General features: G+C 45.3%; 1 protein-coding gene across 1 annotated transcript in view; it reads left to right on the top strand.

Annotated features, from left to right (window-relative positions):
* Nucleotides 1-13,803, top strand: part of Zwilch (zwilch kinetochore protein) — a 153,148-nt gene that overhangs the window by 114,010 nt on the left and 25,335 nt on the right. The window contains exon 15 of the mRNA XM_037423688.2: nt 11,408-11,529. Within this exon, the coding sequence (XP_037279585.1) occupies nt 11,408-11,529 (122 nt within the window). The remainder of the gene's footprint in view (nt 1-11,407; nt 11,530-13,803) is intronic.

Genomic DNA, 13,803 nt, shown 5'->3' with positions numbered 1-13,803 from the left:
ATAACAGCTGACACATGAGAAAGTAAAATTGCTTTTTCATGCATGGCACTCATTTCTTATATAAAAATATGTACATGTATATAATATGATACATATATAAAAATAAAGGCACTGTGAGAGAGGTAGTAGACTATATGATGCACCATCGGCCCCATTCACTTGAAGCCCACCTCTGGCGATCTCCTGACTTTGTCAAGGCAATGGCAACTTTATGTCTCCGAGATGTGTGTGTTTATTCCTGATAACTAGGCTTGTGCGAATAGGGCAGTGTGGGTTCGAAGCGAACAGTGATGTTAGTCGAATCATTTAGAATCGAATTCAAATAGCGTGTATACCATATTTACTCACGTAATTCTTGCACTCGCATAATTTTGGCACCCCTCGCATTGCCCAGCAACAATAGGATTTTTTTCTGCGAGTAATTATCATGACCCCGAAAATTGCAGCAGTAATGTCATCTGCTCGTTCCAACAACTGATGACGATAGTGCACGACAGCCTGGCATCATCTCTTAAAGGGGCCCTGTAACACTTTTTGATCATGATCAAAAAACGCTGCCGATCGGTAGTAGAGACTCCGGAAAACGCGCAAGCCAAATATTATAGCACAGCACGAGCCTGGAATTCACAATAAATGATCAAAGTCAGCTAAAAATTGCTTTCTCTTCTCTCGACAAATCACGTTATATGCCCAAAAATCACACGTCAACGACCCATCTATCAGCCATTGGCTGATTTGAACATGGTGCACTTGCTCGTTACAGAGATGGCCGCGGGAGGCCGCTACTTGTCTACGCGTGCGCGCGCGATCACACTGAAGAAGTTGCGCATTCAGGAAAAAAAGAAAAGAAAAAAGGGCTCAGGGTCACGAAGCGTGAGTGACGTCTTTCTCGGCCCTGCCATCCTTCCGTGCTTAGCTTCCAGCGTTTTTGGCCGGATGAGAGAAAAGAGAATGCAATTGCAGCGTGCGACAAAACCTTTGTAACTCTATTCGCACTGGACGGATTCTTAAAATTTTTGTGGCATTGAATTCGTGCGGCAATAAGCTCTTCCAGGGAATTCATTCCATGGTTACCTGAAAAAGTGTTTTAGGGCCCTTTTAAGCACCATGAGTTTTGTCACAGCCTCACAAGTTTTTCTTGCCTGCCATATTATTGGCGATCATGTGTGAAGCAGCCGTCGTCGGAACTATGGTGGTGGCACGGCTTACGTAGGGTTGTCCTAAAAAAAGTTCTCTTTTCGGATCTCACTTGCAACAAAGAGTGACCTAAAAGGTACTAAAACTGCGTAAATGTATTTATTTGGTACTGTACTATCAATTTAGCAGTTTGAATGGGTCGTTGGCAGCGTTTGCACAGCGCCTTGACCCTTTACTGCCGGATGTCGCGAATTCGCGACATACAGAAAAATTTCCAGCATGTAAGTCACGAAATTCGTTCCACCTTTACTTTCGGCTATCAAGTACTCACGAGGCATGTAGCTTTCAGAATGAAAACTTTAGCACTGTCTCGTCAAAGGTACTACAGTGAAACCTCTTTAAACCGTAGTTGGCCGGAGCTCGGAAAAAGTACGTACTAAACGATAGTACTGCTTAACCCAAATAGCGTGAGGTCGCTCACTTACCTGTCAAAAAAAAAAAAAACCTTCAGGGAGTGCGATGAAAGAACAAAAAACGTGCAGTAATTTATTAACTTCGCGTGACAATGTCTGTAATCTTCATCTGACGCGGCGGCCTAGCAGCAACGAGAGCGGCCTCAAACTCACTTATGCTGTGAGCCAGCTTTTCCGCCAGCCCCCTCTTCTCGGCAAATACCCGCATGACGCTGACGCAATGCGCAGCTTTGGCCACTGTTGGACCTGGATCACCCGTATGGTCGCATTCCATGTCGTCCTCATCACTATGATTTGGCGACACTTCGACAACCGAGGCAACATTGGCTTCGTCGGACATGTCCGGAGATGTCTGCACATCGCTGTCTGAGTCTTTGAAGTCGGGGAAGGAAATGCCTTCCGTAACGCCCTGCCGCTCCAGCACTTCAGCTAGCAGAGTTTTGCAAGCTTCGTGTACGATGTCCCAAGTCTGGTCGATGGTGTCACTGGCGTCATCTGCGTCGCCCGCACACACACTGAAGCCAGCACGATTGAAGCAATTTTGAACTGTTGTTGCTTCAACCTGCCGCCACGAGTATTCGAGCAGGTGAATCGCGCGAATCAGGTCGATGGAGAATAATTTGCCACATTCAATGGCGAGGAGAAATCTGCGCAGCGGATTCTTCTTGTAGAGCTGTTTTACAGCTCGAATGATGCCTTGGTCCAAGGGCTGAGCAATCGCTGTTGTGTTTGGTGGCAGAAACGCCAACTTCACAGCCGTCGGGTTGTCCAGGGTGACATGCGCCGAAGCGTTGTCTAAAATAATAACAACTTTTCTGTTCTTAGCCGCAAAACGACGATCGATGAGGCGCACGTACTCCTCAAAGAGTTTTGCCGTCATCCATGCTTTGGTGTTGCTGCGATAGATGACCCCTGATGGCAACCGGGCGCCTTTGAAACATCTAGGCTTCGCCGAGTTTCCAATCACAAGGAGTGGAGTTTTGTCGGTTCCAGTCATGTTTACGTAAAACGCTACTGATATTCTGTCTTTTGCATACTTGCCGCTGATGCACGTCTCGCCTTTGAACGCGCGCGTTTTGTCTGGTAGCAGCTTAAATAATAGCGCCGATTCTTCCATATTAAAGATGTCATCAGGTGCGTAGTCTTCCAAGATGTTCTTCAGCTGACCATTTTGCCACTGCTCCGCGCCATCCACGTCAGCAGCAGCACCTTCTCCCGAAACAGTCCTCGTGGTAATGCCGTGCCTCGCCTTAAATCTGGCCAGCCAGCCATTGCTGCACATGAAGTTGTCATGGTTGAGCTGCAAGGCAAAAACCAGGGCCTTCTCCACAAGCAGGGGTCCGCTGATAGGCAGATTTTTTGACCGTGCAGCTTTTAGCCACTTCACCAGCGCCTCCTCTACATCCGAAAACGCCGAACCGCGTAGCCGGCACCTTTTCGCAGTTGCAGCAGCACTGCCGAGCAACTTCTCTCTGTAATTCCAAATTCCACACACCATGGTTAACGGCAGGTCCTTTTCGCGTGCCAGCGCAGATTTTTTCGTGCCACTTTCAATAGCACGAATTATGTCCAATTTCTACTCTATTTTCAGCACACGATACTTTGTCCCAGCTTCGGCATGACACAAGTACGAAGCAGCACAAGCACACATACACAACACGTGAAAAATGACGCAAGAGCTGTACGGCACGGATCAACCAGAGAACACCTATGCATGGCGCCAAAGGAACAAAGAAAGCAAAGCAAGCGCACACCGTGTTTGCGTGTTTGTGCAAAGCGCCATCGCGTGGACAACACCAGAAGCCTACCCGGCCGAGTGCTTCTTGTTGCAGAAAAATCCAAGAGATGGCGCTCATCAACACAGCCGCCATAATCATCAACACAAACAAGCGAGGCGTGTTTCGATCTCTGGGGCTTGCTGTTCTGTCGGGACGCCCAGTGGGGGACGACATGCTGCAGCGAGTGCACAACGAAAATTGGAAAAACTGCTTATTAACCGATACATATGCGATAAGCTGGTGCGGCTTATGCGGATACAAAATGCATTATGTTCAATGGCCGCCAAGTGGGGGATTTGACTTCACTACTTTTAAAATGAAACTACTGTTTACGTGGGTACAGTTTAACGAGGTTTCACTGTATAAGCTAGAACCAATCGTTTTGGAACTGATGGCGGAAAGCACTAAGCGCGTGCAACAGCTCTCACTTCTTCGTTTTTTCTCACCTGGGTGCCATAAGTTCTATCTTCAATATTTTTGTTTGTTTGATGTGTATGCACTCAAGAGGTGGCACACAACATGTTACATAGTTTCGAAATGCGTTTCTTCTTGCAAGGTCCTCGCTTCTGCGGCATAAGAAGAATTCACGACCTACACAAAAGTATGCATTGAAGTTGCAATTTAGATAATTTTACTGCGGCATCATTTAGAAGTTGCTATTTAAATCTGCAAAATTAGAACAATTTTTATTTAGCTCGGCAGTTTCATAACTTAGGCATTAAAGCATTATAATCCCTAAATATCCTTGATATTGACAATAGAAGTTCAAGGGCCCTCGAAACTCTTTGTAATCATAAAAAAATTGCGTGGAATTTGTCCTTCTAGAGGAACTTAATGGCGTACCTCTGTAAGTTACACTCATTTCAAAGTCCCTTTCATTTACGAATGACCATGAAAACAAGCTGTGTTGGCTAATGGCGTCAGGGAGTTTCAGTTTTAAATCGCACAGCCGTTACAGTGTTTGGCAACTAATATTGATTGGAAATGGAATCCAATTTAAGGCACATTGCTCGGTCGGTTACAGTCCCCGTGCTACCGTGCTATCACTCTCCGTGCTACGGCAGCACCTGCGCTCAGCACATTAGTGGGTAGTCCTTTGTACATCGGGCCTGTGTCCGCCATTTATCACGGTGCGTTGTGTTGTGCACTGGCATGTTTGATCCGCGATCTGCAGGTCTTAACGCACGGGCATAGTGTTTTTAAAAAAAAAACGATTGCAGAGGACAGCAAAATGAGAATGCGAAGTGACTCTGCGATCTCATTGCAATGTTCGCATTTCCTTCTTTGTTTGTTAGTGCACAATGGCACACGAGCCTGAAAAGCATGGCCTTCGAGATGTGCAACTTCGTGACATATTTTCGGCTTTAAAACTCACGGCTTGCAGGCTACGCTTTTTCTAGCTTTACGCATAAGAGCAGCTGAAAGCAGTGGCTGCCAGCTACAAAAGCACACTGACAACGATATCGCTAACATGCCGGCTGTGGAAACTATTGGAAACTCGACGTTGTTTTTCGCGCTTTTTGGACTTGTGTACTTCTGGCCTCGTTCCTGATAAATCCTCATTTGGGAGTTGAACTGAGCGTTGACCCGCACATAGCGATAAAAATTATGACTGGTGCTTGGAGCGACGTCAAGTAAAGCACCGTTGTAAAATTTTCTCGCGGGCCAGGTGACGACTTCTGGTGCATCATGACCGCTGGCGTACGGTACCTCGGTGAATTCTGCGACCTTATCAGCGTTTCTGGGCACCATCTCAGACAGTAAGGGACTTATCTGTGCAGATGACGACGTAGCTGTTTCTGGCTGCATAGATGCTGAGATCGTGGCTACTGTTGCCGGTGCCGCGGAAGTGTACCCGCGAGGTCATGAATATGTCAACACCATCGCTGCCGCCGTTAACCAGCTTTTTGTTGCGCGACAAAGCTTGCATTGGCGTTGTATGTCAATCAACGTTGTTGAAGCCGAAGGAGCGGAATTCGCCTATTTGAAAAGCTTCAGTGATATTGAGAATGACTGAAACTTGACAGCGTGTTAATAGCAAGACAAGTTTACGGATTATTTTTATGCGAAATAAAGTACCGTAACTTGCCGTTCATAATACTGTGAGTGAATTAATATATTTAGTGCTTGTAAGGATTTCTGAAGCCTGAAATGTTTTAATTCAGGCCCTAAATACGTATATTTTGTATTTTAAAATATCTATATATCGAACTATTTCACGATTTCTTTTGAGTTTAATATATTCGAGATCGACTGTGCAAGAACATCTTTTTCACAGTAACTGTAATTAGACTGCTAACTGCTAACCCTCGCATTTTGCACCTTATTACACTTATAGTTTTATTGAGGTGCATGTTTTAAAAAGGGGCATATACTCAGGCCTCATTATAACAAGGTGGCATCATGCACAAAAATAAATTCGTTATATCCAAAAATTCACTCTAATGTATATTCCTAGCACTATAATGTAAAATTATTTTTCACTAACTTTTCGTTGTATCAGGGTTTAAGTGTATAGGCAACTGTAAATCGATTCAGTTTCAGTTTCAGTTTATTATTCATTTCAAAAAAGTAGTACAGTAATATTAATATACAGACGAGGGTCCCAAAGTTAAAAACTGTAACGGGACCCTCGATGCATTATAACAATCAATAAATCAGATCAAGTTAACAAGCAACGAGTGAATGGAAATCAATTATACAATATAGAGTGATAAGTAATTATTATAGGCTAAGTGACACATCAGGCAACAAAAAGCAAGGCAAATAAGGAAAGAAAAAAGAAAGAACGGGAAAAAAAAAATCTCGTTCAGTGGCGGACATTGTCAATCGAAATGCAATGATCTAAATGGCATAACCAAAAACGCAAAGCCCCTAAAAAGCCCATATACAGGCAGCTAATAATTTAACAGAAAACTTTTAAGTGACTTTTTGAATGATGACAATGTGGGCATCGTTTTAATAGAAAGAGGCATGTTATTCCAAAAAGTAATGGCCGCAAAGGCAGTGGTCATTTTTCCATAATTTGTGCGCGACGCGGGTAGCAAAAAGTTAAGGTTCATTGCAAATCTGGTTACATTGTTGTTTTGTAAGAAAACTGAATCAATGAACTCAAACGGTAGCAGTGTATTGCGCAATTGAAACAGAAGAACGGCTATGCTATAAAAAAATAACTTACGAACAGGTAGGATTTTGTTGTCTTGGAGTAGATGGCCTGCACTGGAGTATCGTAATTGCACTTTAATTGAATGCACTATATGCAAGAAGCACAATTTCAGTGCACACATTGATTTTTCAGAAGAGTGGAAGCTTGGGCTAGTTGGTACGTAGTCATATTTGCGAGATATTTCAGCGCGCGAACAAAGGAAAAAAGGACAGGGTAGACAGAAAGAGCGCAGTGCTCTTTCTGTCTACCCTGTCCTTTTTTTCTTTGTTCACGCGCTGAAACATCTCGCAAATATGATTTTTCAGCTATATAATAAAGTAAATGTAACAGTGACACAGCACTATTCAATCCTTTTCAGTGGCAAATACTTACATTATTTCAGTGCTGTAGTGTCAAGTCCTGACTTTGAAAACGTAAACTTTGCATTTTCAGAGATAAAGCTATGATGAAAAATTTAGAGAAAACAGTGAAACAGTCATGATGATCTGTTCAAATCTCTGACTTCCAAAAACAAGGAAACACGTCTGCCACCACCCACAACCGCTGTTATAAACCATCATATCACGAGAGTGCGGTAAACTTCGGTTATCTTCTGCTGCTGTGAAAACTCTGGGGCTGCTCGCTGTGACGTAGTTGCCTACTGCCTGATGGCACTTGGCGCTTTCCTTCATTATGGTATCTTTCCCTACTTAAATGGCACCACTCTAGACGACGGACTTTTCACGCTCATTCGGCAGGCAAGGAAAACCTATGAGGCTGTGGTATTGTCAACGCACGGAGCTCCAATCTAATCCAAGACATGTGAAAAGAGGCATGCGTGTTGTGGCGTGTTAGCTGGGGTTAGTGTATGTTGTGTCCGTTTGTGGTACAATGGCATAATACAAAAGTTGCAGATGCTTTCAAGCTAAAAGTGATTGATCATGCTCTAAACAACGGCAACAGGGCATTCAGTAGGCACTGCGCGGGTCGACAAGTTTTGTATTCGCTACTGGCAACAACAGCATGGGCAGCTGAAAGCCACCAAGATGTGCAGGGCCTCTCATGTGCCTAAGACTGGGATGAATTTTGTCAGAAGGCAACTGCGGATGATGAAAAATGTTAAGTCCTCGGGTGGAACTATCACCACCTAGTGTGTGCAGCTCTCGACCCCATCAGCACGCAAAACTGTGACACACTTTCACACGGTTCGCATCAAGAATTACTTTCGAATAACAAAAGGGACTGCAGTGTCGTCAAGCACAAAACTTTCAAAGCGTGCGCCACGGCGACGCGCTCTCGGCAAGCCACTCAGAAGTACAGGCTGCAGTAACAAGCGCAGTAAAAAGAAAATGGCAGCTACGAATTAATCATAAATTGTTTCTTTTTTAACGGCAGTGTGGTGGCGTGAGGCAAGTTGGGGGTCCCCAAAGGGTTCCCTTCAAGGCTGTCAATGGCACGATGGAGTCGAGTGCTCACGGAAACTTCAAAATTAATTTAATATACCTTTCTAGCTATATTCGCTGCTGATATTGTCGCGGTGTAGCGAGAACAAAATATGGAAACAACTTGCAACAGCGAAACAGCGTGTTTCAGAATGAGCTGTACCCGGAACGCCCTCTTCGTATTCTTCTGCCAAAGCTACAGTCCCGCTACCTGGAGTCTGCAAAGCACCTCCGTTGTCGTTCTTTTTTATACGTATATACACGTTTCACTTGCCCCTCTTTATAGGAGCATCGCCCCGATGCTACATTCGAGTTACCAATGTGTGAAATTGCAAAGTCAGTCACTGAAATATGGCTTCATGCGTACCACATGTACAAGTTGAGGCCGTTGCTGTTGATGCATGGAGCAAGAGGAACTGTCGGGGACAACCTCGTAGGTGACGTCACTCAACTTTTGCAATACTCTGTACGATCCGAAGTATCGCCTTAAGAGTTTCTCGGACAGTCCACGTTTTCGTTTGGGTGTCCAAACCCACACTCGCTCACCGGCTTCATAGGTAATTGCTCTCCGGTGGGCATTGTAGCAACCTGTGTCGTAATATTGTTGCTGGCGGATTCGCAAGCATGTGAGCTGCCTGGCTTCTTCCCTGCTTAAAAGTGTGGCAGCTTGGGCTAGTTGGCATGGCATGACGATAGTTATAGCGCGAGAAAAAAACGACGACACAGAGACTTTCGTGTCCTTGTCTCTGTGTCATCGTTTTGTTCTCGCGCTATAACTATCGTCGTTCTTTCCTGCATTTGGTAAATATGTCAGCGCCTGTGTCATTGTCATCTCGTTCATGTGGTAACATGGCATCAAGCATTGTTCATACCTCCCGTCTGTGAATAAGGCTGAATGGAGTCATGCGAGTCCTTTATTGTTTAGCCGTATTGTATGCGAACAGGGTATAGGGTAAGATTTTGTCTCAATTTTTATGTCTAACGTCCATGTACATCGACAGCATATCTTCAATTGTCTTGTTTAGGCGCTCTGTCAGTCGGTTCATCTGCGGGTGGTAGGCAGTGGTCTTTCGATGGCTTGATCCACTTAACATCAAGACGTGCTCAAGAAGAGCTGCCGTGAATGTGGTCCCGCGGTCTGTTATCACAACGGTGGGTATACCATGTCGCAATACAACACTTTCTATGAAAAATTTGGCTACCTCCGCTGCTGTGCTTCGTTGGATAGTCTTCATTTCAGCGTAGCGGGTAAGGTAGTTTGTCGCGACAATGACGCAGCGGTTCCCTGCAGCCGAAGTAGGAAGTAGGCAACCAAAGATATCCATTCCGATCTGATCGAATGGTGTACTTAGGACCTGAACAGGTTGCAACAGGCCGGCTGGTTTCATTGGAGGAGGCTTACGTCGCTGGCAGTCCAAACAAGTGCGAATGTGTCACTTGACGGCAGTGGTGAGCCTTGGCCAGTAGTATCTTTGCTGAACTCTCCCCAATGTGCACGTGTAGCCTAAGTGACCAGAAGTCAGCTCGTTGTGACATGCTTGAAACACTTCGGTACGGAGGGTTGCAGAATGACGAGCAAGTAGGGAGATCCAATCGATGAAAAATTTCTTTTGTACACAACGCTATTTCGCATGGAAAACGACGACAATACTCTTGTAAAAACTTTGGGTGCATTCCGAGATCGTCTTTCCAAGTAATTAATTAAACCAAGCGGCTCAGGGTCGTCACGTTATTGTTGGGCGATGGTAGACGTATTGAGCACCGCAAGAAATGCAGTTTCATCTTCATCAGGTTGGGAAGTTGACTGTATTGGTGATTGGGACAGGCAGTCAGCGTCCGTATGTCGCTTCCCCGACTTGTGTACGACGGTCATGTCGAATTCTTGCAGCCTTAGACTCCAACACGCTTATCGGCTGGTGGGATCCTTTAGATTAGTTAACCAACAAAGTGAATGATGGTCGCTAATAACTTTAAGGTGTCGGCCATTTCTGCTAAATACAGGGGTGCAACAGCCGGAAATTCTTTTCCTGCTGTTGCACCCCTGTATTTAGCAAGATGAAGCACCTAAGAATCATTCTTTTGCTCGTGTTTGTCACAGTATGTTTGAACAAGTATCATTCGCAGCAGCGGGGGTTGGCCGACTGCGGCGATATCAAAGAATACATTGTTGGGTTACCGTGTGCAAAACCTAAACAGGATGTGATAATTCTAACAATAAATCTTCTTACTCTGGAGCACACTGGGCCAATGGTTTCTGAATCGTCGTACACGGGAGCAGGTCACCGCCGCCTCTCACGTGAACAGCCGTAGGCGCTGCTGTTCTCATCTTGGAATTCTAGCCTTCCATCACTGAGGCATGTAACGTCACAGTGCCAAAGGAAAACGGCAAAGCCGTGGCACCAGCCATATTCAGAGAAACGGTAGCGAGCTTCAAAAACAATCGCTTTCGACCTTAAGTGATATGAACTAAGCTCTCAACCGTGAAGGCCAACGCTCACTGTAGTCTTCTAACACATCGTATAATTTTTTAAGTGCAACAACCACATAAAAATGCGCATTCGGTGCTTTAGCCGACTTTCTCAACAATACAGTCATAAGGGTAGTGATGCAGACGATGCAAGGGAACCTGACAAACCTCTGCAAAATCACGTCACTTCCGCCACATTTTCACTCTGCAGCTCATATTGCGAGGGCCTCTCCTCGGGTTTTCTTCCTCCATGCAACGTCACTTTTGGAAACAGCCAAGTTTAGTGCTGCACACCAGCTCATGAACATTACATACTCCTCGATGCTGCTGGCTGTATTCACTGTATTTTGCTTTTCATTTCCAGCATGATTTGCACATGCGTGCGGAGACCACGCACAAATCGGCCACTGCTTGTGGAAAGCTTTTAGGCATTTCCATGCGTGATTCATAAAATTAGCTTGTAATAAATCTGCACACCTCCCAAGCCTGGCCACTTCGTCAGCGATGACGATAGTGAGTGCAGAAGCTCTCCGACTGGTATACAAGCCGCACTGGTGTAAGTAGCTAGAGGATGGTTGCCGTACTGTTTGTCGAGGATTCTAGCCTTTGAAACCCGTCTTCCTGTGTAATACAGGACATGATTTCATGGTAACAGGTGAACCAGGATCTGGCTTTGTATGCATTTGGCTAGCAAGGCTATTGTTTGGGATGGGTGCTGCAGTGTCGCATAATGTCCTGTCTGTTGGCCCGTAATCGTGGTAGAAAGCCGTACCCATTGATGAGTCAAATGAGCCTCTACGAGCTCTTCAGTGACGTTGTCGAGCACTGTATTTAGCAGCTTGTCAGTGGACGTACTGATAGGTTAGCGCAGAGCTTGCTTGTGGGCCTTGTGCTTCAGGGTGTCATCTTCTTAACTTACCCAAAACCCCCAACTTGTCACCGTTGCGCCTCGTCTCCTGATCCAGTGTCTCCCCCATGGAGTGGACTGCATCCATCAAGAGCCGACAGGGGACCCACACGGCCCACACCATTGTGCACATCAGCACCACAGCTCCTTTCGATCACCTGCTCACTGAGAAGCAGTGCAGTAAGTGCTGTCCACTTCTTGTCCTATTCACTTAACACTGTTAGTATAATTATACACATGCTTTACAGTGCCTTTTGTCGGTGACAGCATTCACTGATTTAGCTCTTTTATTCTCACATTATCACCCTGATACATAAATTGCTTCTAAAGTGAGAACTTTGTGGATGCTTTCAATTCAACAGCAAGAGTCAGGTCTCTCTGATAAGGTATTATGCATGACAACATTGCAGAGTACTTTGATTGGTTTTTGATTCCACTTCCACAACCCTTTGTTTAACTCCTTTCACTCACTGTGTGTGTGTGTGTGCTTGTGAACGTGTGGGGGTGTGTGAGAAAGAGATGTGGGGATCGCAGTCGGACTTGGGGATTGCTACTTGGCTGACACCTTTAGCAAACTCTATCTGGATTAGGTTGTACCATGTAGCAGTGCCCAACTTGGTATTGCAATCAATAACTACGTGCAGATTGACCGTGATAGTGGTTAAAGGTGCCTGTGTGGTGACAGTGGTATAAAACATACTTTAGAATGATAGTCACAAAATTAGTTTTCTGGTGCAGATTGGGACAGTGAGAAAGGTGGAGTACATTTATTAATCTCTATTTACAGAGGACACAGTTATGTGTTCACTCCCTAGTTTTTTTTTTTTTTGCTAAATACTGTCACCACACTAAGTGTATGGAGGCCCAGCCTTAAATAAGAAAGAGAGTGAACACTCTTTCAGATCAGTTGTTAGTTTCTCGAAAGGCACAATACAATCACACATAGTAACTTTGTCTACTCTGGACAGGGAGGTTGCAGTGGTGGTCCAGCTATGCCGATTGTGCCATTTTGGTACAATTGACCTTTTTCACGACAGGTACCGCACCCTTAGGGATGAGAGCCAAAAGCAAATTTGGTGGCTTTGCGGTCTACACGACAGTGTAGGAGCTTGTGCTTTCCTTTGCATTCATCGCCTTTGAGATGGTGCACTGACAGGTTTTGGAGGCCACGAGCCACCAAAAATGTTTCGGGGTGGCACCGTTGAAGGGTTTTCCGGTGCGCATGCACAGATGGTGCCCGTGAAAAAGGCCCATTCTCTATTCCTGTGCCTTGCTTCACTCATTGCGCCAACCACACCAAAGTTCACTAGTCTACCTGTTAACAAGGCATAGGGCCATCTAGAGCCCCCGAAAAATATGCTTGGTGGCAACAAGCACTGCTAGAGCTTCTCCATAATGCTGCCGATGCCCTTCAACCCATTGCACCGATGCGCTTTTTGTCATTATTCAGCCGAACAAAAACCTGGGCCACCGCATGTGCTTCCGTTGATGAAAGTTTATCGTGTCATCGACGTAATGTAGACAGCGCACCTATGCGGCGACAGCTATTGGCACTGGGCGATCTAGACGTATTCACGCAAATGACGGTTCGGCCATGCAAAAGATGTGGAGCAACTGTTGCTAGCGCACGTCCCAGCGCTCGTCACGTGTCTTTATCTTGATCGCGAAGCCATTGTAACACGTTGGAAAGTCAGCGCATGTAGAGCTGAGTCGCGTAACCAGCTACTAATAAAGAACAAGTGCCCCCATGCATTATAAACGTTAGAACGATTAGTGTTGTCGCGAATCGACAAAGAAAAGAAATGTGAAAGTGGTCATCCCGGCATGCAAATCTTTCCAACTGATTCATTCCCAGGCCACTTTTCATTCGCAAATCGCACATTAACAAGCGTTGAATGGCGCTGCCGCGGAAATTTCTCACTGTTCACCAACTACCCAGCGAACCATGTGGTGGTTTCATTAAGTCTAAACTGCTAAGCAGAACTGTTAATTAAGTCTAGTCACATTAGTTCTCAGCTCTTGCTGAACCCTAAAACGTCCTTCTTAGGCCTACAGGCCCAGTCTTAGGAACCCTGTTATAACAGACCTAAGGAGTGGTGATTGTGGGAGAGGTGGGGGGATTGCGGCTGTTTACACCAAGCACCTCCTGCCCCTCCAGGACTCCTAGAAAAAAAAAAAAACCCTGTCACTCCTTTATTTAACTGGTCTGTTGTCATCTGTGGCACAAGTACTCATACCCAGCAATCACTTCTGCATAGGATGTTAAGTTGAAAAACGTGTGAACACGGGATGTCACTCAAGCGAACGTTTCGAAAATTGGACTTGTATTCTTCAAGGCTCCGTTAAAGAAGAGCATCTCTCCCCTTCATTCTTAGATTTGTCACCAACTATGACTAAGTGCCATATCGATTTGTAATAGTTTTTATTCTTATGAGACTTTTTCAGAATATTTGG

The sequence above is a fragment of the Rhipicephalus microplus genome, chromosome 4 (assembly GCF_043290135.1).
Source record: "Rhipicephalus microplus isolate Deutch F79 chromosome 4, USDA_Rmic, whole genome shotgun sequence".
NCBI classification, from domain to species: domain Eukaryota; kingdom Metazoa; phylum Arthropoda; class Arachnida; order Ixodida; family Ixodidae; genus Rhipicephalus; species Rhipicephalus microplus.
Note: the sequence above shows the minus strand (reverse complement) of the source record. Positions and strands in the feature narration are given on the sequence as shown.